Below are 27,872 nucleotides of genomic sequence, written 5' to 3'. Positions count from 1 at the left end.
AATAATAATAATAATAATAATAATAATAATGACTTTTCAGAACCTCGGGAAATGTAACAACGAATAAGATGAATAGTGAATAAAAAATTGGGAACGGTGTGAAGAGAAGTATTGTCCTGATTTCAGGTATCATGGCGCTATCTGCCTCGACGGGGTCACACCCTCGATTAGAACAATCAGTATCCAGGACCTCCCAACATGCTGGAGGAGTTATAACAATTGGACTATAACATCCAGTGAGAAGTGAAAAGTCTGTGCTATAGTAATACGGCTTTTGTGAATTTTTATACTACACAATTTTACTCTGAATCCACAAGACACAGGTGATTTCCTTTGTAGAGAACTGGACGACTTCAGGAGGAACTCCCATACACATACCATTAGAGACATTGTGTGAACAGAGCTCTGAATATCGGCTGTTACCCCTCCACTAATCTTACATCTATTCCGTGAAACAGTTGAGCTCTGCACTGCGTAGAAGTGAAATGCGTCGAGGCTGATTACATAACAGGATAAGAGCATCTCGTAACCGGAACAGAGGCACTGTGTTGTGTACACGACAATTTAACGAAATCCATAGATGTCTGTGACAGTTTGTATGTCGATTAGGTAGTGTCTGTTTAATTTTCCACTCTGCTGGAATTTCTTGAATAATGCACGAATTGTTTTGTCCGTAGGTGATTCTGTGTAGTACTTGGTTCGATACCTCCGTTGTACCGTCACAATTGATTCAGTTTTGGCAAATTCCAATACACAGAACGTTTTCTCGTCCCCTGTCCTCGCCATGTTTCGTCACGACTGTCCCCTAGCGGTGAAACCTGCAAGTTCGCCATGGCGCCTGTTACGTAAACAAACTTGGGGAGATTCTCTACCTACTGATATGTTCCTTCTTGCTGTGCCTGTCTTGGTTGTTGCGCTGCCGAATTCGGAATTTCCGGAGGGACTTACGAATTACCCTGTATATTGGTCGCTGATGATAAGGGCGATGAAGTCTTCGAAACGTCAAAGATGTCACTCCGTATCAGTGTTAACTACCAGGAAGGCTACAATCTAATCAAACGGCACATTACAAAAGTAGGAGCTACCCTTACTCATAATCCAACTATAACTCTATTACTATAAGATCCAATATTCAAAAGCCCTTCTAAAAGGTATGCTTAATGAACATGACAACTGACATACAACTGTCGGCAGACCCACCTATCGACAGAAGAGGAACTACCTGCAAGCAACGTACACAGCTTTCTATCAACACATTATTTTGTCATAACTTCACGTGACATCATTATGATTTTATTGTACAGACACATGCTCTCAAAATGGTTACCGGTACACGTTTCAATTTTCGCAATTCTCAAAGATAACGTAAATTCGTGCCCATAACGAAGAATTTTCTCCCATTCTCTGTTATCACCATCACAACCGTCACCATTGTCATCAGTGATTCGTATCCAGAGATGATAACATTTGCCTGTAAAATACTGCGACATAAGAGCTGAAAGCCCGGCATAGTGGAGCCAGAAAAGACAGCCGTTGTCAGAGATCGGCCGATAAACACGTCTCCGCGCAACGATCACGTGACGGCACAAAAGCGAACAGTTGGAAACGGTGTTTTCTGTTGGGTCCGCCTCCAAGCTTTAGAGCGAGCACAAATTAAACATGGCTTTCCGGATGCAGCCCGTCAAACAAAAGAATGTAGGGGGGGATTTCTTAGAATTTTCCTAACGTATGTGTTGTTGTTTTATTGAGAATCTGAATTACAAGCGGGTTCGACGAGATTACCCTTACAAATCCAGTTCTGCCTAAGAAGGAACATACTGCTTCTCCATTACATGGATCAAGTAATTAGCGCTGTTAGGATATAATGGTTACTATTCTGAGGATCACACGAAACGTTTAGCCTAAGTGCCGTATGAAGGAGGTATCCAAGTCCTTTTTAATCTTATAGCATGAGATGCTCATTGCAGTCAACGTGATTAAAAGGATTAAGGGGCCATTAAAGAGAATCTCATGTCGCAGCTTCTGCTTAGGATCAAGATCTCTCCTATTTGGTCGGTTTATAGACAACAGGCTTTAATGACTTCTTCAAGGAGAGGCAATCCTTTTTTTTTGTCCTTGAGCGGGTCCTTGTTAAGATGGAGGCAGAACGTTCGTCCGAAACATCTGTAATTACTTACCAGACTGCATGTATATAAATCCATAAGATTATAATATACATTTCTGTGCAAAATAATAATAATTTCTCAATTCGCACATCTCTATTAATACTTCCGTTATTTAAGGAATGTAGTTTTTCTCGTAAGTGTGGATCTCAAGAAAATAAATGTAAATTATTGTATCTGAAGACTTCTTTACCCATTCCGAAACAAACACAGTGATTTGGAGTGTAAATACATCTGAAGAGTGTAAAGCGCAGGATAAAATGTTTGTATTGTATAGAAATATACAATTTATTATCTCACTGTTAACTCCTAACTAAATATACACATTAAAACGTTTTAAAATTCGTTTTATTCGATCGTACACGGTTGTTTGATGTGTTTATATTTCCTGTTTCACAGTTGGTGTTGGTATCTCCGGTAACAACTTGTGCTGGGCACACGAGAAACACAATAAGGTACAATAAACATCATATTTCCAAGGAGAATTCAGGATACAAAAGAAAAACAAGTCAATCAGTAAGTAATTTCCGGCCGACTTCTCTCATGTGTCAAAAACTTCCGGCTCCCATTTCTATCATCCATGGATCGAATTCCGTATTGAACTACCTGACTGAATGCTGAGAAAGTACCTTAAAATAGGCCACAACCTGATGATCATGAAACGAAACAGTCGTATTCACCGAGCGAAATGGATGAAGCGGTAACGTTTTTCACTTGTATTCTGCAGGTGACTGGTTCGAATCTCGGCCAGGACACCGGCAGTCCTGGTTTAGATTATTCGTTATTTCTCTCAGTCTCTCCAGAAAAATCATACACAATGCAGAAGGAAGAAGTCATAACCTAATTTTAGGCAGTGACTCGACGTTTACCTGCAGGGACTGAGGAAAACTACAAAGAAAAACACGCCAAGATATCCGATCCTCGGGTTGGAATTCGAACCCGGGACCTCCCGAAAACGAAACAGGAGTGCCAGCAATTCGACAGTGAGTTCGGATTATAAACTCACAATTCATTCATCTACTGAAAATTGATATATTCTGGGATATAACGCAGTGTAGTACGTACGTAAACCGACGTTTCGGAGGAACATATTACCTCCATCTTCAGGATTGCGAGAGGAGGTCATTCGACGCCACATAACCTTAATGCGCAGTTGACAAAATATCAAACAAGCAGAGAAGGTGATATCAGTCACGGGGTAAAGGTCAGGACGCCTAGGAATTATGCGAGGGAGTCATTTGTCCGCGGCAGTCTAAGAGTATGGGGAGGGGTGCACGGCGGACTGAGTGGCTTTCACAGCAGAGGGGGGAGACCCTTGTGACAAGTGGGAGGAACCTCCCAGTGAATAGGACGTGAAGTTTCTAACTACTCAACTAACCGAGGTAATTAACTATAAGTTTTGGGGCTGGGGGTGGGGGGTTGCGGAGGTGATTGTTCAAATTGTGGTCTCTTGGGTTGTCACAATGCTTAGTCTTGTTGGTGGTTAGCAAAGCTTAGGAGAAACAAGCACCTTCTGTTTTCACTGTCGAAGTTTGTATGCTGAGGGATTGCTTGAATTCTGTAGGCAGGTTTGCAGGAAAGATGGTTTCTGAAGAGTTCTTTCTTCTGGGATGCAATGCGGTGTAGCGTGCTAAAAGTCAATCGACGTTTCGGAGAAACATGTAGCCTCCATCTTCAGGGTCGAAGAATAAACCATGCAAGAAATCAGCGTGAAGCAGGTAGCATGCTTATTATTTGACACTGAAGATAGAGACAATATGTCCATACGAAACGTCAACTGGCTATCAAATAAATATAAATGTTATATCCAAGGAGACAGAACTTTTCAGGGTTAAGAACATGCCACTCTTTACTCCATTCCCCCATACACCACCACGGTTAAGTTCTTTAGCCATACAGACAAGTTCTTACCTTCCTAAGAAAATCACTAGAAAGACCTAGACGTAGGTGGGTGGATAATATTAAAATGGATCTTAGAGAAATAGAATGGGATGGTATGGACTAAATTGATCTGGTTCAAGATAGGGACCAGTGGAGGGCTCTTTCGAATATGGCAATGAACTTTTGGGTTCTATAAAATGCCGGAAAGTTCCTGAATAGCTACACAACGGGCGGCTTCTCAAGAAGGGCTCAGTTCCAGGGAGTTAGTCAAGGCAATCTCAACACATGCGGCGGGCACAACAACATGAAAATTCCTATATAAAGTGCACGATTATTAGGATTGGATAATTTTTTCTAGTAAAAGAGAAAGTAACAAGTACAGCCAAGCTCTGCTTGCTGCCTACTTCACGCTGGTTTATTCTTCGACCCTGAAGATGGAGGCTACATGTTCCTCCGAAACACCGTTGACTTTCAACGGACTACAAGGCATTACATCCAAGAAGACTGAACTGTTCATACTCAGAACTGCGAGAACCTCAAATTCTACAAGATGTTTTCTGTCTACATAAGCCTAATCCAACAGATTGTATACCCCACATACGTGTACTTCCACCCTGAAGATGGTCGAACCATATCGCTCTGAAACGCTGCTATACATCTGCAAAATACTATACGTTGTCACAACCCAGAGGGCAATAATATAACTATTCCCGTTTAACTTTACGATTGTAATCAACAAGTTTACATCCGAGAATCTAAATTTACATCATCCCTAAACAAAACTAAATTCCGAGGTTTTAGTCCGCAAGCGAACTATATCGACCGAGCGACCGCCGACTGTCGGAGAAGTTAGTCCCAACTTTAGCGGATATAGGGTGTCGCGTGGTCATGGCAACGAATCCCGACTGCCGTTAATTTCGGTTTTCTAGACCGAAGCCGCTACTTTTCCATTCAAGTAGCTCCTCAATTATCCTCACGATGCTGAAAGGACCCCGTTCCAGACCCACTACTTCTCAGAATATCTGGTAGCACCGGGAATCGAACCCGGGACCTTTGGATCTGAAGCCATGAACTATGACCACTAGACCAGACCCCAGAGGCGGTCTTACGACATTCCTTTGAATACAAACACAGTTTTCCACATTCCTAGGCTATACACTAATTTCTGACAGCATGAGATACTTATTACAAGAACACACGATTCAACTAGCCAAACGCCTATGAAATTTGAAAGGGGAAAATTCTCTAGCTCTGATATCCAAAGATAACCTCTGAAGTTACATATTCTGACATATTATATAGCCCCTGAAGAAGACTGAAATAACAGCGTCACTGAACATGCGCATTATGAACTCAGAGAGTTCTAGAAACACAGCTTGGCAGAGTAAGCATACAAAATTATACTCTGTAGGTACATTTTTTTTTCACAGCCTCCTAGCCAATGAGTACCGGAGTAGATTTCTCCGGCGGTAAAGCGGCCGGGGCGTAAAACTGATCATTCACCTCCATCTAATGTCCAGGTCAAGAATGACGGACATACATATCCACTCCGCCATACGCCTTCATGGTAAAGTGTTTTATTAATTAAGCACAAAGAAAATTTTACCTTTCGACTTTACCGACTAACAACACTGTAATACCGACTGAAACACTGCTGTTTATTGCTGTCATCCACTGGTTGCACCGTCAATGATATACTGACATTTGGTTTTCATGGAAACAACATAACGTCAAACCGATAAACACTGCCCTGCTTAGACTAATCATATATACATTATATCTGTGTGGGGGGTAATTAGGACTGCCATGAACGTGAGAACGAGGTAATAATCACACTGAAACTGTACACAGTAACGGCGGAACCCACACTCATCTGTGGAAGTGCAACAGGGATTGTGTTACACGAGAAATAAATACAGACAGCAGAGAAGATATTTCTGCTTGCAGCAGCTGGATACACATACATACGTCATCAATGCAAAACATTACGTACTTTCAGCCTAAATGCAAAAATGCAGAAATAATTAATCTACAATTGTTTTAGGATTGTGTCAGTATCTACGCTATATAACGTCAATTGGTACGATGACTGTTGGGTTACAAAAGATGTGGAAAGCAGTTGTCGTGGCCAAACAGCTGCAGGGACTATATAATACCATGAAAAACCTGTTGAGGTTAAGCCGTGTCTTATCTCAGAGTCGAACCTAAAACTTCCCGAATATGATTAGAAAGTCGCACCTACACCAACCCGCTCTGTACAGGTAACGGTAAAAAGCTATGCCTGTAACAGGTCGTGGAGGCCCATAGAGTTGCAAGACGTCGAGGTTCCCAAAATTTTCTAGACAATCGGTACACAGATGGCGCTGAAGGTTGTCAGCCTCACACACCGGCCGCCCTTTATCCCCCAGCAAGATTCCTGGTACTAATTTCTGTTAGAGTCTGTGTCGTTCCCAGGGCCATAGTGCGACTAGAAGGATTAGTTAAATTGAAAAAAATCCAGTTACCTCATTGGGAATCGAACCCGCAACCTTCCGACCTATAACGTAGTGCCTCAACCAACGACGCTACCGCGTGCCCCACGAACTCGAGATATACTGTAACGGTCCGCAGCGTGAGCACCATAAACGAGGAAAGCAAAGTACATAAGCAGGGAAGGCAATACCACCCGCAAGGAAATAGAACACTTGGAAGACCAATAAAGAGATGGCAGGACCAGATAAAATAGGATTCGAACAGTGTATCTGATGATGGTGATGACTACACTGAGGCCACGGAAAGATGTTCAATGGAAGGTGGGGATGAAGGTGCTTAAGGATTTTCCTTTCCTGTCTACTGTTGTATTCCCCTCCAGCCCCTTAAAGGCGTATGTCAATCCCATAAGATTTGTCGCTACAGAAGGTTATCACCAGCAACATTCGTGTGAAAAAAAAATTGGCGAAATAACTGGAGAACTAATTGGAAGAAATTTCCTGATTTTATGAAGATCAATAATCATGTTCATGAAAGATAATTTGATCCAATCCTGGTCAAGTTCAGTCCAGTTGTTATATTCACATCCAATTTCACTATGATTTGAATCAAGGAAGAAGACAATCTTCTGTGTTGTATTGTAATGTAGCTTAGAAAAGCCCGACCTTTCGGAGGAACATACAGTTTCCATTATCAGGGTAGAAGAGTAAGCCAAGCAAGAAGCCAGAAAAAACAGGCGATAAGCTATTTTCTTTTTCTCGTCTTCTAAGAAACATTTCTGCGTATGATTTTCAAGAAAAACTTTGCAAGATTTCTTGCTTTTTCCGTCTGTGCTACATGTTTAGCTCATCACATCTTTATTATTAATATTATTATTATATATTAAGACATTTCGTGCAATTTAACGTAAATATTGCAGGCAGTCAGGACATTGTAATACAGTGAGTTAAGACGGCCAGAGTTGGTGCCAGAACAGCTTGCCTCGGGATTCGATCCGAAATCTTTTCAAATACAAAACATAAGCAATGTCATAAAGTTCCGCTTCTCTGTTCTACATATTTTGGCCAACCCTAGGAAGGCCGTTAAATTTATTTACTATATGTTGCCATGGAAACGCGCACGGTTTTAATTCAAGTAGGGGGCAAGAGAGCGTGATCGGGGATACAGCCTAATCTAGTTAACATATGAAGTCGCCAACGACCTAAGCTTGCTCCTGTCCCTGCAGCTGCGCATGCGTGGTTACATGTACAGTGGCACACTCTGGAAGCCCCATCCCAAATTCGACTCAGAAACGTATATGAAGAATGTTTAAATTCTCCAACTGAGGGATGGATTTGAAGTTTTAGAGAGCACTCTAGTGGTAAGAATACTTAGCGGTGTCAACTCAAAATAACAATGAATTGCTAGAACTGAAACTATTAAATAACATTTATATAAATATCACGTTTAATGGTTACAACGCCACAGCCCATTTAACGAGAAATACTCGACAGTATTTTCGCAGCTGCAGATATAATAAAGTAACTACAGCTATCCCTGTAACAGCCTGTGGAGGCCCATAGGGTTGTGAGATGTTCAAGTCAAGTTCAAGTCCCGATGAAGTCACGGGAATTTTTTTCAATTGACCTAATCCTTCCAGCCGCACTATGACCCTGGGGTCGACTCAGCCTCTAACAGAAATAAGTACCAGGAATATTCTTGGGGGTAAATGGCGGCAGGCGCGTACGGCTGACAACCTCACCACCATCTATGAGTCGATTGTCTAGAAAATGTGGGCAGATATAATAATGACCATATGTGTAGGGCTTGGGGCCCCTGTACCTCCTTCGGGAAAAGGAGGAAAGTGTAATACGAACCCGGCTGTTATAATTTTAGAACCTGCAATTCTATTCATCTAGGTCACACTGTTTATTTATTTATTTTGCTTCTGAATTCATTTTGTTTTTATTAGTTCCTCTGTTCCTTTGATTCAGTCTTATTTCCGTCATTTTCTTTTCATTCATCCTCATACTGGAGGCATGGTTTGCTTTCTGTCTATACCGATCTACTTGCTTCTCTTTAATTATGTGTTTATTAATTTTCTTATTTGTTTTTCTGTTACTTTCTATTTGTTAATGCTTTGTTCTTCCATCGTTTCTTTTTTCATTTCATTCCAATTATTTATGTCTTTCGCCTTTTATTTATTTCTTCTAGTCTTCTTCTTCCTCTTTTCCTTTCTATGATAACATTCAGATGATAAAGGAAAGTGCTCAGTTACAATTAGCGCTCTTTCGCTGGAGGGAGGGTTCAGACCTCATTCAGTAACCTCGAAAATTAAATGATTTTTCGTAGTTTTTTTTCTGTATCCAGAGTAATCTTCGGGCACTGAATTTAATCAAGTCAGAACATTTCTAAATTCTTCACATTATACCGTTTCAATAAATTCTGTATAAGCTCTGCATTTCCAGTTTGAAAAAATGCTGGACTGATTCACAATGGAACCTATTCTGATATTACCTAAATCCAAATTAGTGGTTTTGTTCCTACTGGTTCTCTCTGAGCTCCAAGCCCATGTGGGAACCGGGTTTTCCATGAGCGGCTGTTTTTGCCTCTTGGCTTACTCTTCGACCCTGAAGATGGAGGCATTAAGTTCCTTCGAAATTTCGGCGAACTTCTACCATACTACACGACGTCGCATCCCAGACGACTGTACCTTCAAAAGATATATACTTTTCCACGTGTCAGCTGTAAACTTTCTGCAGTGTAGGGATAATATTAGTAAGAATATAATTATTTTCGGGCCACCCTATGACCCAATTCCCAGTGAAGAGCCAGAGGCGACTGGAATGTTGTAATTGAGAAGTACCTTTCAAGTTTTCCCACATAACCCGAGAGAAAGAGAGAGAGAGAGCAAAGAGTGAGTGGAAGAAATTCCATTTTACTAGGCCAGCATTTTCTTTGAAATACGCCTTCGCTTTCGTATTCCGGGAGGGTACTTTCCTTTTTTCTCCAAAGGAGACGCGGTTACGTGCCTTGTATTGGGGTCAAATGTTTTTAAAATGCCACACCAGGACCCGACATCCATTAGATAGAATGTGTCAGCCTCAGAAGCGGTGTGTAGGTAACGACAAAGAGGAAAATGGATTCCTCTGTCGAGAATCGAACCCCTCTCATCCAAGCCACATTTTTTTATATGCGAATATCTTAAATATTAATCTATGTCTCACAATTGGTTTCTTCCCTTCAGAATTTACCACTAAAATTTTGTGTGCACTTCCCATATCCTTTGCCGAAAACAGTTACCTGACATGCACGCTCAGTGAAATCGTGATTTCAGAGTCTTCCTCGATGAATATACTGTGACATGTTGACATGCAAATTATCGATGTAAGGGTTGTCTGTAGAAACAGTGGCCAGAAGAGGGGTATTTCGGACTTTTCCCGTTGAATTTTCAACATACTTGTATATTTCAGTAATAATTAATAAGTACATTTATCTTTGAAGAGTGATATATTTTTAATGTTACACCATGTAGTTTGATAAGTGTGATAGACGTTTATCAACATTTCGGAAGAACTTACTGCTTCCATCTTCAAGGTCGAAGTATAACCCAACCAAGAAACCAGCAGAAAGCACAATTTCCATCAGAATACACTACATCAAATCAAATATAATAGTATTATTCATAGTCACATTCTGTGAGATTTTCGGAGAAAAACAATTTGTCTCTTTTCTAGTAAAGCAAAGGTAAAGAGATAAAGATATCCCTGTAACATGCCATGGAGGCCCATAAAGTTGTGAGGTGTCGAGGCTCCCATATTTTCTAGACAATCAGCTCACAGATAACGGTGAGGTTGTCAACCCTACGCGTCGGTCGCTTTGTAAAGCAAAGAGTCTAGACTAACAGCATGTATGCATGTACATGCACACATGAAGAAGAATCGCTGTGATTTATATTACGACTTTAAAGCAATGGCATAGAATTCCTTGCCTTCATCTTTGTTGCGGGTTGCTGTTGTTCTGGTCTAGCCCTCAAAGCAGAATGAAGAACAGCTTTGTGCTTTACCTTAATTAATAAACGAAAAAAAAGTCCTTCAGAGGCCACAGGAATTCATTTTGCAAATCTCATAATAATTTTAATTAAATTGGGCATAGTGTTAATTGAATTAAAAAATATAAAAAACTGCTGTATGTTACTCATGCATAAAAGACTCTAATAAAAACTGAAATATCGTGTTTTGTATTTCAAGAAGGGCTGAAATGATTTAGTGAAGTCTGAAACTTTATTTGCTGTGAATGTGTTTCAAACGCATGTATCTTTCAAAAGACTTCATTTGCTTTAATTACACATGGCCTGTGCTCTGGAAGGCAGTAAGACAGCCGGAAATACTTGACGGAAATCCACTGAACAGGACGGCGTCCCCCAGTCCCTTTTCGCAAATTCTACGATTAACACCTCGATTATGACACTACCGTTTCTTTCCACATCCTTTCCAATTCATCATTAATCAATGAGCCGAACATTCGACACTAAACAGCCTGAGCTACCGAGAGCACCGTAAAATAACCACATAAATTTGTAGAAGTTAGGATCATAACAACATTGAAATGTCACACTTGTACTTATCGATTATTATGTAAGTCTAGACGTTTATATTTCACCACCACAGTAAGTTTGCATGAATCCATGTGAACAAAGTTCTTCAGAATCCGGTCAGCTAGTAAAGACCCCAATTTACGTTCATTAATGTGTTCTTAAGAGCCTCTGGGTCATATCCAGAATCAGAACAATGTCTATAATCTCAGTACATGTATTTTCCAGTCATAAAATTTCGGAAATTGGCTACTTCCTTCCTCAGGCGAGAGGATAAACTAAAAAAAATCGTGATTAGATCCCTTGGTAGGATTAGTCTGTAATCCTTGATTCCAGGCTGTCTCTGTAAATTCAGTTAGAAATATTACGCACATATAATTTTACAATTACAAATATGGCGACGGTCCGAAACTTGGAAGTTGGATTCTACAAATTTTAAAGTAGAAAAAATATGTACTTAAGTGTTGAGTTTAAGTGATCACTCTTCTGGGATAGAATGATATGCAGTGCACTGAGAGTTAACTGACGTTTCGTCTCTATATTCAGGGTTAATGAATAAGCCAAGACATGTCTGATACCTTCTTCATGTCAATTTCATTCTTCGTTTATTCCCTGACCATGAAGATGGAAGCGACATATTCCTCCAAGACGTCGGCTGACTTTTAATGGAGTATCTGGCGTGATATCACAGAAGATAGAAATCTTCATGAACACCGATGTGGCAATCTCAAATTCTACAGATAAAAAGCTGTTTCCAGAACACTCATAACAGTACGATATTAACACAAAGAGCGACAGTACAGCGTAAACTATTCACAGCTGCAAGCTCTAAAGGACCTGACTGGATAAGCATTCAATCGCATTACAATTTGTACAGCTTCCAGAATGCTAAGCCAATGGCGGGCTCAAGAAATCAGCCTCGGAAACGTCGGATACTAACTCCATATTAGGCCGCGCCATAGCTCAAGCGGTTAGTCGCTGGCTCCCCACCGCGGCGGCCCGGGTTCGATCCCGGGACTGAACAAGTGGGATTTGTGGTGGACAAAGTGGCGCTGAGACAGGGATTCGGACCCATGATCCAAATTTTCGAGAGGGTGAAGACCTCGCGGTCACCATGACCTGAGAAAAGACCACGCAATTGCCAATGAATGTTTCTGGAGAACTGTGAAGTTGGACTCGAGAAATGAGATACTTACATAATGAGTATCATCCTGCTCATTGTAGGCGAGTTTCACGATGCCGTAGGAACCCTGCAACAGACAACACATGCTTACAGGGTTGCGTGCTGGTCCCGTTATAACTGTATGTGGTATTGTCATGCGCAGTACAAAGAACATTTACAGAGGTTTCGTGAGGCGTTCAATGGAGATCCAGAGTTCACCAAAATAGTGCAGCCTATTCTGGGGACACGATCTTAGATGGAAGAACACTGTTAGAAATGCATAACGTAATTATTTTGGTCAGTTCGCCCAGATACTGACTCTACAATGTAAATATTACCATTGCTTTTGTACTTCAGTGGCCGCAAAACTGGAGGAAATATTTTTCATTGAAATGCAATGAGTGTTTTTCTTTATTTTCCTCTACAGCCTAGGTCTTCGTATAAAGCGTCCGTTATTTTTGACTTATTTTTAACCAAAATATGAGTAACTTAAAAGAATGGGGCGCGCCATAGCTCAAGCGGTTAGTCGCTGACTTCCCACTGCGGGGGGCCGGGTTCGATCCCGGGTCTGGTCAAGTGGGATTTGTGGTGGACAATGTGGCGCTGGGGCAGGTTTTCTCCGAGTACTTCGGTTTCCCCTGCCAATCTTCATTCCACCAATTGCTCCACAATCACCCTCACCTATCATCTGGGGCTCGCACAATAGGCCAGAAGTGGCCGCAGTACAGGGGAAAAAAATTAAAAGAATCGATGAGAACTTGGCAATTAACAAGTTTCACGAAGATGCTATATTCTGGGATGTGACATCGGGTGGTCCGGGAGAATTTACTAGAACACACGGCGTTACATTACAGAAAATGGTACTCTCCATAGTGACGGCCACCCGAACTTCAGTTCTTACAACTTTCATAAGAATCCGTTCAGTTGGGAAGTTCTATATTCTGAACTGAAGTTCTTTGAAAATCAACTTACGTTTCGGAGGCTACATGTTCTTCCGAAACTTCGACTGATTTTCAATGGACTACAAAAACAAACAAATTCCTTGGATTTAGTCCGCAAGCAAACTATACCGACCGAACGACCGCCGCTTGTCGGAGAAGTTAGTGCCAACTTTAGCGGATAGAGGGTGTCGCGTGGTCAGCGCAGCGAATCCCCACGGCCGTTAATTTTGGTTTTCTTGACAGGAGCCGCAATTTCCTGGAAATAGCTCCTCAATTATGCTTCAACGGACTACAGGGTGTTATAGTCCAGAAGCCAGAGCTCTTCATAAGCTGCAACTCTACAACCGTTATTTATTCTAGAATTTTCACAAAAAGACGTACGTGGTGAAAGCAACACGCATTTCTTGCAACTCTTCGTTGTGACCTCACAAAAAAAAAAGAGAACTGAAGAAGCTACTTAAAAATGTAACCGAAAAGAAATAAATATCACACACAACTGGAGCAATGGTTACATATTTTCATAGATATACATAAACACATAGCGTGTTCGCTTGAGGCATTATGCTATAAACCGGAAGGTCGCGGATTCGATTCCTGAGAAATTCATTGATATTTTTAATTAACCTAATCATTCCAGACACACTAAGGCCCTGGGGTCGACTCAGCCTCTACCAGAAATGTATACCAGGAAAATTTCTGGGGGTGAAGGGCTGCCGGCGTGTAAGGCTGACAACCTCACCGCCATCTGTGAGCCGACTGTATAGAAAATGTGGAAGCCTTGACGTCTCACGACCCTATGAGCCTCCATGGCCGGTTTACCTCTTTTAGCCATAAATAAAAATTGGCCCATATAAATTTACTTCCTTTCAATTCATCAGAACGAATGTCATGATCTGGTGGCTGGCAGTCCCGTTTCCTGTTCAGGGGGTCTCGTTTTGAAATCTTGGGCTGGGGACTAATTAACCCGACAGAGATTTCTATTTGTAATCCTCAGTCTAAAAAAATCCCTATATTGCCTCAAATTATTCCACATCTGTTTACTTCTACATTTTTCCTAATTTATTAATCATTAATAATCATGTCCTTCAACGATACATCTGAACTGCTAACACAGCTGTTAAATAAATATTATTTAAATGCATATCTGAAGATATCATGGCAGTATCCGTGAAGAATACCGTCTTCTTGGATAAGACAGCATTTAATTCGATAAATAGGTATACGTTTCGGACGAAGTTTCTACTGCCATCTTCAGAGTAAACTACGTTAAGTAAAATCACTAGAAGGTAAATATCTATGGAGTCACTACCGGGACAAACTCCTACTGCAAATCATAATGTATGTTGGGGAGGCCACTTTAGCTCCTACTGCAAATCATAATGTATGTTGGGGAGACCACTTTAGATCCTACTGCAAATTATAATGAACGAGTATGTTGGGGAGGTCACTTTAGCTCCTACTGCAAATCATAATGTATGTTGGGGAGCTCACTTTAGCAACTTCCATTACGTGAATTTTACCTCCAAATATAGGCAGGAATTTCCTCCTAAACTTTTGTTCCTGTCTACCAAACTACATAGCGTCACAACCCATAAGACAGCAATCATTATAAAGTATTAAATAAATAAATTCCCTTTACGTAAAGTCAGGAAAATTCCCCAGAGACTACAAGGACTTATTTCTCCCAATAACGTATCCCAAACTTTCCAATAGTAAAAAGGCAGTAAAGGTAAATCTATCCCTGTAACAGGCCGTGGAGGTCCATAAAGTTGTGAGACGTCGAGGCTCCCACATATTTTAGACAGTCGGCTAACAGTTGTCGGTGAGGTTGTCTGCCTTAAGTGTCGGCCGCCCTTTACCCCCAGGAAGACACCTGGTACTCATTTCTGTTAGAGGCTGAGTCGACCGCAGGGCCATAGTGCAGCTGGAACGATTAGGTAAATTGAAAAATGTAATGACTTCATCGGGAATCAAACCTTCAACCTTTCGGCTTGTAGCATAGTGCCTCAACCAACTACGGTACTACATCCCCTAAGTTTTTCCAATTCATGATGTAATAATAATCCCATTATTTGACGTCGTTTAACTGAAAGCTTCATTAGATCAGTCAACAAATAATGCCTCAGGATGTTACATGAATAGAAACTGCTTACGTATCCAGCAGAGGCTGATGCTGGAACAGAGACCACGGATCTCTGTGAGTGGGTGCACAGAACTGTTAACCCGTGTCACAGTCTGTTTAATCAAATAAACTTCGTTAAACCTGACTGACAGGGGTCTACATCAATCACGTCACTGCGGCGTGTGAATAGGCCGTTAAAGGTTAACTGAGTGGTGAAGGCCCGAAAATGTGTTCAGGACTACACAAATTTGCCAACGTCGGGACGTTGATGACAAAGTCGCCACGGGCGATAAGTTTGCTTGAGAGCGGCATTTATTGGAGGAAGTCTACAAACTGAAAATCGGAACTACATCTAGCTTCAATTCGAAAAAAAAAGTCGAAGTAGTTAATTATTAATGAGGTTACTGTAGAAACATTAAGGTTAAGACACTGAGATATTGGGTTTTCGGACTTTATCCATCGTCCTGCTTTTTAAGATAACTAAAAAAACACGACGTTTGGGAAACTGGATCTGTTGCCGTCCTGAGGTGAGGGAAAACACCTACTCTGTTGGGATCCTTAGAAAGAGCTAGCCTCAAACACCGGACCCAACAGAATAGGTGTTTTCCCTCACCTGAGGACGGAAACAGACCCAGTTTCCGAAACGTCGTGTTTTTTTCTTAGTTAGCTTAAAAACCAGGACGATGGATAAAGTCCGAAAACCCAATATCTCAATGTGTTATACACCATCGTCAGAATCCTATAGTAAGTACTTAATTAAGGTTAAGACCTTGTAAGCTGAAAAGCAAACAGGAAGAAGGAGCTTATAACTAACTCCATGAAGCTGAAACCTTCTTGAGAAGCCTCCAGTTGTGCAGCCACTCAAGAATTTCCCATAATTTTATAGGACCCGAAGCTTCATTAATTGTAAATAAGAGAGGTTGTAACCGAAGTGCTAATAAATCCAACCATCTGAACTAGAACCCGCTACTTTCGTCACGCGTATCCTCCTACACGTGACAATATTATTCACTCACAAATATATTGGTCTTAGCGGCCTCCGTAGTCTAGGGGTAACGTTCCCACCCGGCGGAGGTTGTGGAATTTTTAAGGGCGGAAAAATTACGGGAACAAGTCCTCCGGGAGGGACTTTAAGCTGTGGGTCCCGTGTCGTAGATTTACGGCACGTAAAATATCCTCATGTCTCTAGGAGACCTCTGAGCTAAATTATTAGGCAACAATTTCCCGCCCAAGAAGTCTCCAATGCCTCTGGTAGATGGGGGAAATATCAGGTACCGACGGCCGACCTCGTTGGCTGAACGGGGCTGATAGCACGCACCAGTATCGGTAGGGTATGGGGAGAGTAGAAATTAAAGGGGGACGCACAATGGACCAATAACTGGTCTAAGTGCATGGAGTAACCCACCCCTTCTAATAATAATAATAATAATAATATGTATTGGTCTTCCTAGTAGTCTCTTTCCTTTCGGTTTTACCACCAATATCCTATATTCGTTTCTATTCTCCCTTATTCGTGCCACATTCCCTCTTCATATCTTCTTCCTTGGTCATTATTCTTGATAGTTTTACCTTCTTTAAATAGGTGGCTGGTTAATAATAATAAGGATGTACAATAAAGAGGCCGCGAAGGTGAGAATTGTGCGAAACTTTGCTGAGAATATTGTCCTAGACTGGACTTCAGTGTTAGCTGTTTTAAAACTCATGGCACCGTTAGGTCGCCGAGTTGGGATTCACAGAAGTTGCCCGATTTGTGTTCTGCTACTGCTAACTTCATGCAGGATATATATTTACGTGTGATGGCACATGCGTTTCGGCTCTGCTGATCAAAGAGAATGCAAAGCGAGCGGATTAATTTACACCCTGAGGGCCGCGAGCCGTGAAAATCGTTACCTACTCCGAGGAAAACAGGTTCAGATCCAACAAACAACAGTCACCTCCCGGCGCAATATATTGCATTGCTTAAAGCAGTGGTTCTCAAAATTTTCTGATTCATGAATAAGCAAAACAGCGGATTTCCTGAACGTCAATCACAAAATGCTTCGCACTGCAAAATACTAATTATGGTATGAAAGTATAGTAAACAGAATATCTATGTGCTTGTAAGATTTGAGGTTTTCAGGGCTGTGTGAAGAATGCCGTATTCTGGGATGTGGCGCCGTGTAGATCTTGTGTATACCCACGTTCCTCGGTTAACACAATTTCTGTGCGGCGCCACATCCCCGAATACGGCATTCTTCATTTATATGCGTATTTACGATTGTTTCTGTGTGACATTAAACTCGACCCATGTTACACTGAATGCTTGTAATTAAACATCATCCATTAGAATAGGCCTAAAACTAAACTATACATTTTAATCCATTACTAATATATAAGGCNTATTAATCACGGGCCCGAAGGGCTTAAGAAACAATTTCATAACATTTAAATATAATATTGTCTGTGCATAGAATATATACAGTACAATTAAAGGAGTTATTTTGTTGTAACTATATACAGGAGTACAGGTAGGAATCGGTTAACGTAAAAATTAATAAATCATTGAAAAGGCTGTACATGACGTCTCATTCTGAGACCGCGGGGCACGGTGACCGAAAATGGATTGGGGATCTGACGTTTAAAACACGACACTGCTTTCCCATTTATCAGGGAAACCAACTAAACCAAAATTCTCTGTAATCTTCCTCACCATTTACATGGTTTCATCTATACATACTATAAATATGAAGGGGCAAATGCCATAATACAAGTCATAATCACAAGTTATTTATCAGAGAAAACAGAATAAAGAAACAGTCGAAAGCAATTTCGTATAAAAACCTAAGGGGATTATGGCCAATACCTTGATCTGAACTGTGTTTTCTTGGATTTAGAATTATGCTCTATATACTTATACTCTACGTTACATTATCTTACACGCTAGCCAGTCTGAAAACCCGCGTTCCAAACAAATGAACATTACATTCAGTGCTAGAAAACGATGTACACGTACGTGTATGTTTGTTATTAGTGTACCTTTATGGAAACCACAGTATTAAAATGTACTTAAGTTCCTCCTGATTTCGCTTCATGCCAATTACCTCTCATGAGGAAAATAAACAAGCTAATACTCTTCAGATGTATGACAGAATATAACTTCGAAACTTTCCAAAACACTTTGAGCCCAAATGTTCAAACGTCGTCTGCTGTCCAAAAACATAAAAATTAGAATATTCAAAACTATAAATTTGTCTGTGGTTCTGTATGAGTGTGAAACTTGGTCTCTGACATTAAGGGAGGGACATAGACTGAGGGTGTTTGAGAACAGGGTGCTGAGGAGAATATTTCGACCGAAGAGAGATGAAGTGACAGGAGGTTGGAAAAAAAACTGCATAATGATGAGCTTCATAACTTGTACTCTTCTCCAAGTATAATTAAAATGATCAAGTCAAGGAGGATGAGGTGGGCAGGGAATGTAGCACGGATGGGGGAGACGATGAATGCATAAAGGATATTGGTGGGAAAGCCAGAAGGAAAGACCACAGGGAAGACCAAGACGCAGGTGGGTGGACAATATTAGAATGGATAGGGACTAGTGGAGAGCTCTTACGAACACGGTAATGAACCTCCGGGTTCAATAAAATGCTGGAAAATTCTTGAGTAGCTGCAGAATTGGGGGGTCCTCCAGAAGGGCTCAGCTTCATGACTAAGTAAGTAAGTAAGTAAGTAAGTAAGTAAGTAAGTAAACGTTCAAAAGAAATGTACACAAGAACGGCCACTCCACTTGCAGCAAATATGCCTCACCTGTCCTATGGAGTCCATAAGCCTGTACTGGTTCAGTTGGATGTATTCTCCTGACTTGTCTATGCTGACGCGTCGGCTCTCTTTCAACGGTGACCTCTTTCTCAAGGCTCTAGGTGAGGAACTCGGAGATCCGTAGGGGGAGAACGGATAGTTTGGATAGATTGGTCTGCAAGGGTCAATTCCTAAACTTCTAGACTGCATGAAGAGCTTTTGCTGTATATGGTTCACTGGAGCTTTATAAGGAGTGTCTTCTGAGAGTCTGGAGGTCTCACCCTGGATGATGACAGGAGGTATCACTGATTCTGACATTATCTGTGAAATTTCTGTTGTACTCGTTTTCCCAGAATTTATTGCGGAAGCACTGTTTGATAAGGTTCGGCTGGCAAGTGGGGCTGAATATTTGTGCGATTTGGCACTGGAGTTTGATGTCTGCTGTGAGCTTGATAGTCCAGAAGGATATCCACTTTGCGCTGACAGTGAACCAGTTTGCGCTTGTATGTTACTTTCTGGGCTAATTTGCACTTCTGAATTAACTGGTAGAGATTCGCCTCCCAAATCCTCATTTCTCGAAGATGTCAAAACATCTGGCATGTCTGTACAAGAAGACGGTAAATTTTCATGCCTTTGTACATTGGAAGATGCTGAATCAGTTAGAGTGTTACTTGAAGTTTGTTGTACAGGAGTTGAACTGATTTCCTTTTCTTCACTACATGATGCTGAAGTATCATACATGCGTGTACTGGGAAGTGTTGGAGTCTCTTTGTTGGCTAGTTCTGACTCACGACGCACTTCTGTACAGGAAGTTCTTGGGCTGGTCTTCATTTGTTTAGTTGAAGTCAGTGAACTACTTCTTATTTGCTTTCTTGAAGATATCGTCCCATTTTGCACATGCGCATTAGGTGTTGAGATACTATGCACTAATTTTCTGGAAGGTGTTGCTATATTTTGTGACTGTTTATTGGAAGCTGTCTGAGTCACTTTAACTGAAGCAGCTGACCCACAATATACGTGTTTACTGGAAGGCGTTGTCCCACTTTGAGATGATCTGCTGAATGGAGCGGGACCACTTTGCACTTGCTTACTGGAAGATGTTGGCCGACTTTGCGATGATTTATTTGAAACAGCTGGTCCTCTTTGAATTTCTTTACTGGGCGGTGCTGACCCACTTCGTGGGTGCTTATTGGAAGTAGCTGACACAATTTGCTCCTGTCTTCTGGAAGGTGTTGATGAATTCTGTCTGCTGGGAAGAGGGTGCGTTGATTTTCTGGAAGATGCCGAACTACTCTGTGATTGACTGCCAGATGTAGTTGACCCGATAGGCTTAGGAGGAGATGGAAAAGGCATGGTGGGATTTGCAGGACTTGAGGCACTAGTTTTGTGTTTAGGAGGCTGTGTGTGGGGCGTGGAGGCACTACTGGCAACAACTGCAGAAGGCTTTGACGATCTGATGGAAGAAGGCACTGGCCCAGTGGCATGATGTGGTTTGGGACGCTCCATCTGGGAAGACGAGACGACATTACCATCTCTATCTTGTTTCAGCGGCGAGGAGCAATGCGGTGGGCTGTTCCCCAACAGTATCTCGTGTGATACCCGTCTGTCTATGGACAAAGGTGATGACGAGGGACAAGTGTTATTATTGGTTGGAGGGGGGCGTGACGTATTGGTCATGGCGACGTGCAGAGGTGGATTGTGGTTGCTACTGGACGGTTTGCTAAGGGCCGTGGTGATTGTGGCGTCGTCCCTGTGATGACTGTTCTCTTCTTCTTCGCTTCTGTTTCTGTTGGTGGCCACAGAGACTGCTGACACATGCTGACTTGATGCACCAGGGCCGGAAATCAGGTCTTCCTCTACAGCGGCATGTCTGCAACAAGAAACGGAACCGTGAGACTAACAGCGCATGTCAACACCATAACAATCACGTGAACAGAGTCATAAAACTGGAATCTATAAGGCTCCGCAGTAGGAGTCATAACAATCGTGACACATTTTCACCGTCCTTTAATTAAAAATTATATGAGCATGTTACGAAATCCAAACTTCCATAGGTAAATTTGTCCCTGTAACAGGCCGTGGAAGCTCATAGGTTTGTAAGAGGTTGAAGCTCCCACATCTTCTAGACAATGGGCTGACAAATGTCGGTAAGGTTGTCAGCCTTACGCGCCGGCCGCCCTTTAACCCCCCCCCCTCTCCCCGCCGGAAGATTCCTGGTACTCATTTCTTCTAGTGCAGGCACGTCAAACTCAACTTCTACAGAGGGCCACCTCAGCCCTATAAATAATAGTCCAGGGCCGCACTTCAAAATAGAAATATACATTAAGATTTTGATACAAGGAAATTTAATTCTATTTATTATTTAGGAATAATTTCAATATAATTACCTAAAGCACATATCTTACAGTTTTAAAAAGCAAGAGAATGCCATTTTTTGACAAGTATCAAACAGCTTTCCAATATGTAAAAAGAGATTTTAAACAAGAAATTATGTTAGAAATAGCAAAACATTGAATTTCCTGCAGCCTGCTAATTTATGTTGCGTGAGACTTCTTGTCTTCTGGTCTGTTGGAAAACTGTCTTCACAAAAAATATTTGTACTAAAATTTTAATATTGATTTTAATATCAATTAGCTCTAAAAGTTGAGGGGCCGCACTTTGTGGCTATGGGGGGTCGCATGTTTTACACGGCTGTTCTAGAGGCTGAGTCGACTCCAGGGCCATAGTGCGGCTGGAAGGATTATGTTAATTGAAAAAAAAATGCACTTCATCGAGACTCGAACCCCCGACCTTCCGGCTTCATGTCATAACAAAAATATACATCAACAAATTATTTCGTGATGTTTAAAATCTAAGGCTCTCGCCGTGATGATTATGAAAATTACTACTGCCAGAATTATAATGTCATATACGATGTAGTTTGTGGTTTCGGAGGAATAGTATGCCTCCATCTTAAAGATAGAAAATTGTAAATGATGACTTAAAGACAAGGAACAGGTTCCTCTGAGACGTTGGTACATTACTACAAAACAACATGGCGTCGCGTCTCATAACTTTAAAATGCAAGTATGCCAAGAGCAGTAACAAATACTTTAAAGTGGGGGAGGTATAGATGTTATACTTGCATCCCTTTGTTAACTTAAAATTGTTTTCATCTTAGCAACTTCAAAAAAATTCCAGAGATTACTTAAATACTATCTGGGGCGGTAGCATTACGTGGCTGTGAATCCACTCCCGCTAGGTGAAATTCAATGAATTAGAAGTGTTTGAAACACTGTGCTTGGAGCAACACTTAAAGTTCGGAGGGACAATTAATGGAGCAGGATATACATAACGCGACATCTTGTGGTAAAAGTTAAAATTGCTGAATTCTTCTCTCCTCTTGCTTCAACGTTGGGGCATAGGGCTGATTTATCAGTTTCATGATAATTTTACAGATGGGTGATCAGCTCGTTGCAAGGACTCTTCTTAAACACAGGGAAACACAAAACACAGAATAAACGCATACACACACCAAACACGATCCCGGCTACCGAGCAAGCAAAGACAGTACATGTCTTAGCCCGGCTACCGTGACCGGTTTAAAGTTGTTGTTGGGCTTAATTAACTAAGCACTACACCATGAAGTAATGTGGGGGAGTGGAGGTGTAACTCCATCATTCTTGACCTCGGCACTAGCTGGAGGTGAGTGGTCAACTTTGAGACCGGACCGGGCTGCTTTACCCCCAGAAAAAGAACCTCCGGTACGAATTATAGAGGAATTTGGGTGGGCCCCAGAGCCGGTCTGGACACTGTGTAGTAAAACTTGCCGTTGCCGGGAATGGAACCCCGGCCGTCCAGCCTGCAGCCCGTCACTATAAGGACTGAGCTATCCAGGATCCTTACAATTAAACAAAATTCACAGTAAGCGAGACGAGGAGCCTGCACGTGAACACAAGTCAGGCATGAACTTTTTTTTTTCGAAAGGAATTTATATGAAAACAGCAACTTCCAGGACCGAGAAGAAGAAGAAGAAGAATAAGAAGGAAGTGTACAACTAATACGAATCTTAGTTAGATAACTTTCAGCTATATGGTTCCTAAGTTCGAAACCAAAAGCACAAAACCAAGTCGTAATATCAATGTAATTTTTGGAGTTATACCACTCTTGAGCCAAAGTCTGCAATTAATAAAATCTAAGTGAAGCAGTCGCGGATGCATTAGGCAGATAAACTTGAAGCAACATTCTGTCGCTCGAATGCCGAGTTCTTGGGCGTCTTTTAGAAGACGCGGGGAAAATCGATGCGTGGAGTCGTGAAGATGCTTCATTCGTTAGTAGCAAAACCGAGTCACGAGGACAAACAATTAACCATCTGCGCATCCAAATAAAGTTCCCCCTCCTCCGTAAAGTGTACAGCGATACAGAGCAAGAACTTCTGAAAGTGAAAGACAGACGTTCAAAATTAATTACTATCCCTCCCCCACCCAAGGGCTTTAGACTTGAATATAATATTACATATCGGAAAATATAATAAGAATGAAACCGACATATCTGACTAACTTCATGCAGCTGAGCCCTTCTTGAGAAGCCGCCAATTGTGCAGGTACTCAAGAATTTCCCAGCATTTTATGGAACCCGGAGGTTCATTACCGTGTTCACAAGAGCCCTCCACTGGTCCCTATACATTTTAATATTGTCCACCTATCCACGTCTTGGTCTTCCTAGTGGTCTCTTTCCTTCTGGCTTTCCCACCAATATCCTATATGCGTTCCTATTCTCGAGCATTCGTGATACATTCCCTGCCAATTTCATCCTCCTTGACTTGATCATTCTAATTATTCTTTTTGCGAAGAGTACAAGTTACGAACCCCCTCCTTATGACCGACATTCATGATAAAAATAAGAAAGTAATGGATTAAAAAAATGCATCCTAACTTTGGGTGAAGAATATCAACCCTTAAAAGAAATCATAACTTAATCTGGGAATCCTGTGTGTAAAAGGGATCACGGTATTAAAACAGGTATGAAGTCAAAATTACAGTTTTTTTGGAATGTGACGCTGTGTAGTTTGGTAGACAGGGACAAATATTCCTGATGCTTCCATCTTCTGTGTAGAAGCGTAAGTCGTGCTCCTATTGCAATACAGCTAGTGCCAGTGCGCGGTTTATTTTACCCTGAACATGGAGACAGCATGTCTCTCACAAACGTTGGTATATACAGACCAAACTACACGGCGTCACATCCCAGGAGATCGTGAGCCTCATACTCATCCCCGTGAGAACCTAAATCTCACACGGTGTGAAATGTGGATTGGATTATACTGGCTGATATTAGGGACGAAAGACGGAATTCTTTGAATACGGCCATGAACCTCCACGTTGCATAAGAGCAAGGACTGGGGTAAGTTACTGCGGAACTCGGCGTTAGTTTTGTTGGCTTTGAGCGGTGTCTCTGAACTGTACTATCTTCTGTCGTGTAACGCCATGGAGCCCAACAGAAGTTCACTGACTTTCGAAGGAACGTACTGCTTCCATCTTCAATGTCGAAGAGTGAGCTAAGCAAGGAACCAATAATAAACAGGCAGCATATAAAGCTACGATTTTTTAACGGCTGGGTCACGCGGTAGAGTAGTTGGTTGAGGCACTATGCTACAAGCCGGAAGGTCGCGGGTTCGATTTCCGATGTCAGTGGATTTCCAAAATTGACCTAATCCTTCCAGCCGCATTATGGCCATGGGGTCGACTCAGCCTCTAATAGAAATGAGTACCAGGAATCTTCCTTGGGGGTAAAGGATGGCCGACGCATAAAGCTGACGTCACCGCCATCGTTGAGCCGACTGTCTAGAAAATGTGGGAACCTCGACGTCTCACAACCCTCCACGGTCCGTTACAAGGATAGTTTTAACTTTTTACCTTTTAAAGTTTAGCGCCATATCAAATCCGATATGTCTGGTCCTTATAAAGAGGCTACTCCACATGTTTCTGCTACCCTACTGCAGGTCACTAACTTGGCTAATTCTGTAATTCTGAAGATGTAGGCAACGTTTGTGAACTTCTGTCGCATTACGCAGAGTTACATTCTAGAATATAATAACAATAACATTTTCAAGAAGATCTACATCATTAATGTGACGTAGCAGGTTCCTTCGTTACTGCTGGCCGCTTCCAAGCCATGCAACACGCATAACGCAATTCACTGTACCCTAATAAATTAATACCGTATACAGCGCTAAAGCCTCTCGGATCACGCGAGATTATAATGCGTAATGGAGTGGGGGTAATCTAAACACGTCTCTGAAAACGCAGTTACTTGCCTTGGTTCCTGATTACTCATAATTATATCAAATTTATATCGAGGGTCTGGGCACTACCAGACTAAAACGATGAGAAAAAAATCGTAGTTTATTAACCCACGACAACAAATTTATGCATTCATAAGAATAAATATAAGAGATATGGAGATTTTCAGTTACTGGATGTTTCCCAAGCAGACGTTCAAATCAAATCTTCCTTGAATATCAAAGTGTTTCGCAGAGCCTCTTTGGTATCTGCTTCATTATGACTTCTTCCTTGCAATATTCTTTGAACCTGAAGACGGGGGTGATACATTTCTGGGGAGAGTCAGTTGACTTTCAGCGGACTACATGACGTCATATCCCAGAATACAAAAATGTTCATAACCACCGGTGCGAGAACCTCAAATCCTAAGAAATGTTTCAATATTTCATTCTTCTGCGATGTTCTACCGCGTGTAATGGTAGTCAGATAATAATGTTCCGGAGAACCTGTTTAACTCAATTTTTAGGGAAATTATCTACTCTAAAGACAGGGAGATCTGCTCCCACCAGAGCGTCGGGATCTATCAGAATGCACGGCCTCATATCCCGCAAGAGAATAATGTTGGTAGTCACCAATATAAGGGCCTCAAACAATAATTACAAACTCCTTTTCTACTGAAATGTGAATGTGTAATTTAACGTGGTTCATCAGAATTAAAATTAATTCATAATCTTTCTCATTTCCACATTCTAAAGAAGCTCAGGGGAATGATTTATGGTCGGTTGGGGCCCGGGGGGCTGTCTTTGGGAAATGCAAATCTAGATCGATCAATGTCTTCAATTTTATGGGGCTTAGATAAGACTTGAGTCCACTTGATGCGTATGCGGGCTACTAGTGGGCGTACTGCGCTAGCTCCGTATGATACGTTAATATGAAGCAGACCGTGGAATAAAAATTGGCAAGGGAAACCGGAGTAATAAGACAAAACTTACCCTAGTGTCACTTCGTCCACCAAAAATCCCACATGACCTGACCCTGGAGCCTCAGTGGGACCACAAACTCAATAAACATCTGTTGGATTTGGGATTCTGACAGCGGTAACTATGAAGATTGATATTTCCTGTGATGTGACTCCGTGCAGTCTGGTATAATGCTTTACCGACGTGTCAGAGTAACATACCATCTCTATAGTTAAGTGTCGAAGTGTAAGCCAAGCATGTAACCGGCAAGAAACAAGCACAGCTTACTCTCTTCTATAGTGAAGATGGAGGCAGTAGGGTCCTTCGAAAGCACGTGAATTTCTTTTGGACTACACGGAGTCACGACGCAGAATGTAGTGCTCTTCAATAAGATCTTCTTCGAATATAAGACTACAGTTTTATAAAGTTAGGTCCTTCAAATTTTACGCAAGTTCTTGTTATTGGTAATGAGCAGATGGGGACAGAACCAGTCAGAAAACATGCGCAGAAACTGCTGCACGATAAATAGAAGTCCTTAATTAATTTTCCTCGTAATTTATTATTTGAAGAGAAGGTTGTGTCTGAGCTCTAATATAAGAGGATTCTCAAGACTTCACAGCGAAACGTACAACAGGAAACCTACTTAAGTAGACTAAAGTAACACATGTTAATGTCAAGTATTGTATCATTAGTAAACGAAGTAAGAGAGGACCCGGGGTTCGATTCTCTGTTAACAAATAAATCACTGCAACTAGTGAATTCACTTCCTTTCCCCCCCCCTTGGCACTACAGCCCCAGTGGGCCTAGGCCTACCTCCATGAACTTCTCCGTTCACTTCGGTTTTTCTAGATCTTATACGTTCGGTAGGACTACTTGGGCGGGTGATCAGCTCGTCGCAAGGCCTCTACCTATACACAAACACAGAAAAACGCACACACACAAATTAAACATCCATGCCCAGAGTGGGATTCGAACCCACGATCCCGGCTTCCGAGCGGGGGAAGACAGTGCATGCCTTAGACCGCTCTGCTACTGTGACCGGCAGTGTATAAGAATAATATATAAGAGTTCAGTTCGTACCTCACAGGAAACAGATCCGAACCCACGATCCCGGTTTCCAAGCGAGCGAAGACAGTGCATGCCTTAGACCGCTCGGCTACCGTGACCGGTGAATTCAGTTCCTTTCACTTGTTAAATTGTACAATCAAAATTCAGCATGTTAGAAGGTAAGTGGTAATGAGATAAATTAGAATGTTTCAGCTACAATAATAACGAACATTTAGGAACGCAGTGACTGAGAGCAAAAGCACTTAAGGTGTTCTGTACTCGGGTAATCCGATGCAGGGTACGAATCACCCTCACGACATCGGTGTATATCCGGGGTTTACTGTGTTGTGTTGTGAAACTAGGTGCATTGTGCTGGACCGATTCCAACCCATGAGGCCTGAAAATGGAAATCCTATATTCTATTCAAAATAGTGTTCAGCCTGATGAATACATCGGGAAGCCGAGAGTAGGGAACGGCATCATTAACAAGAGTACAAGTTTCACACTCCTACATACCACTGCTGC

At 41.7% G+C, this 27,872-nt stretch overlaps 1 protein-coding gene across 3 annotated transcripts in view; it reads right to left on the bottom strand.

The window, feature by feature from the left end:
* LOC111868329 (flocculation protein FLO11) overlaps nt 1-27,872 on the bottom strand; it is a gene marked incomplete at its 3' end in the record, with an annotated part of 242,484 nt that overhangs the window by 7,625 nt on the left and 206,987 nt on the right. For all 3 annotated transcript variants that reach the window (XM_023858884.2, XM_033753011.1, XM_023858882.2), the window contains 2 exon segments: nt 12,282-12,335; nt 19,094-20,954. In XM_023858884.2, coding sequence (XP_023714652.2) covers nt 12,282-12,335; nt 19,094-20,954 — 1,915 coding nt within the window.

This window comes from Cryptotermes secundus, unplaced genomic scaffold (assembly GCF_002891405.2).
Source record: "Cryptotermes secundus unplaced genomic scaffold, Csec_1.0 scaffold1368, whole genome shotgun sequence".
NCBI classification, from domain to species: Eukaryota; Metazoa; Arthropoda; class Insecta; order Blattodea; family Kalotermitidae; genus Cryptotermes; species Cryptotermes secundus.
Note: the sequence above shows the minus strand (reverse complement) of the source record. Positions and strands in the feature narration are given on the sequence as shown.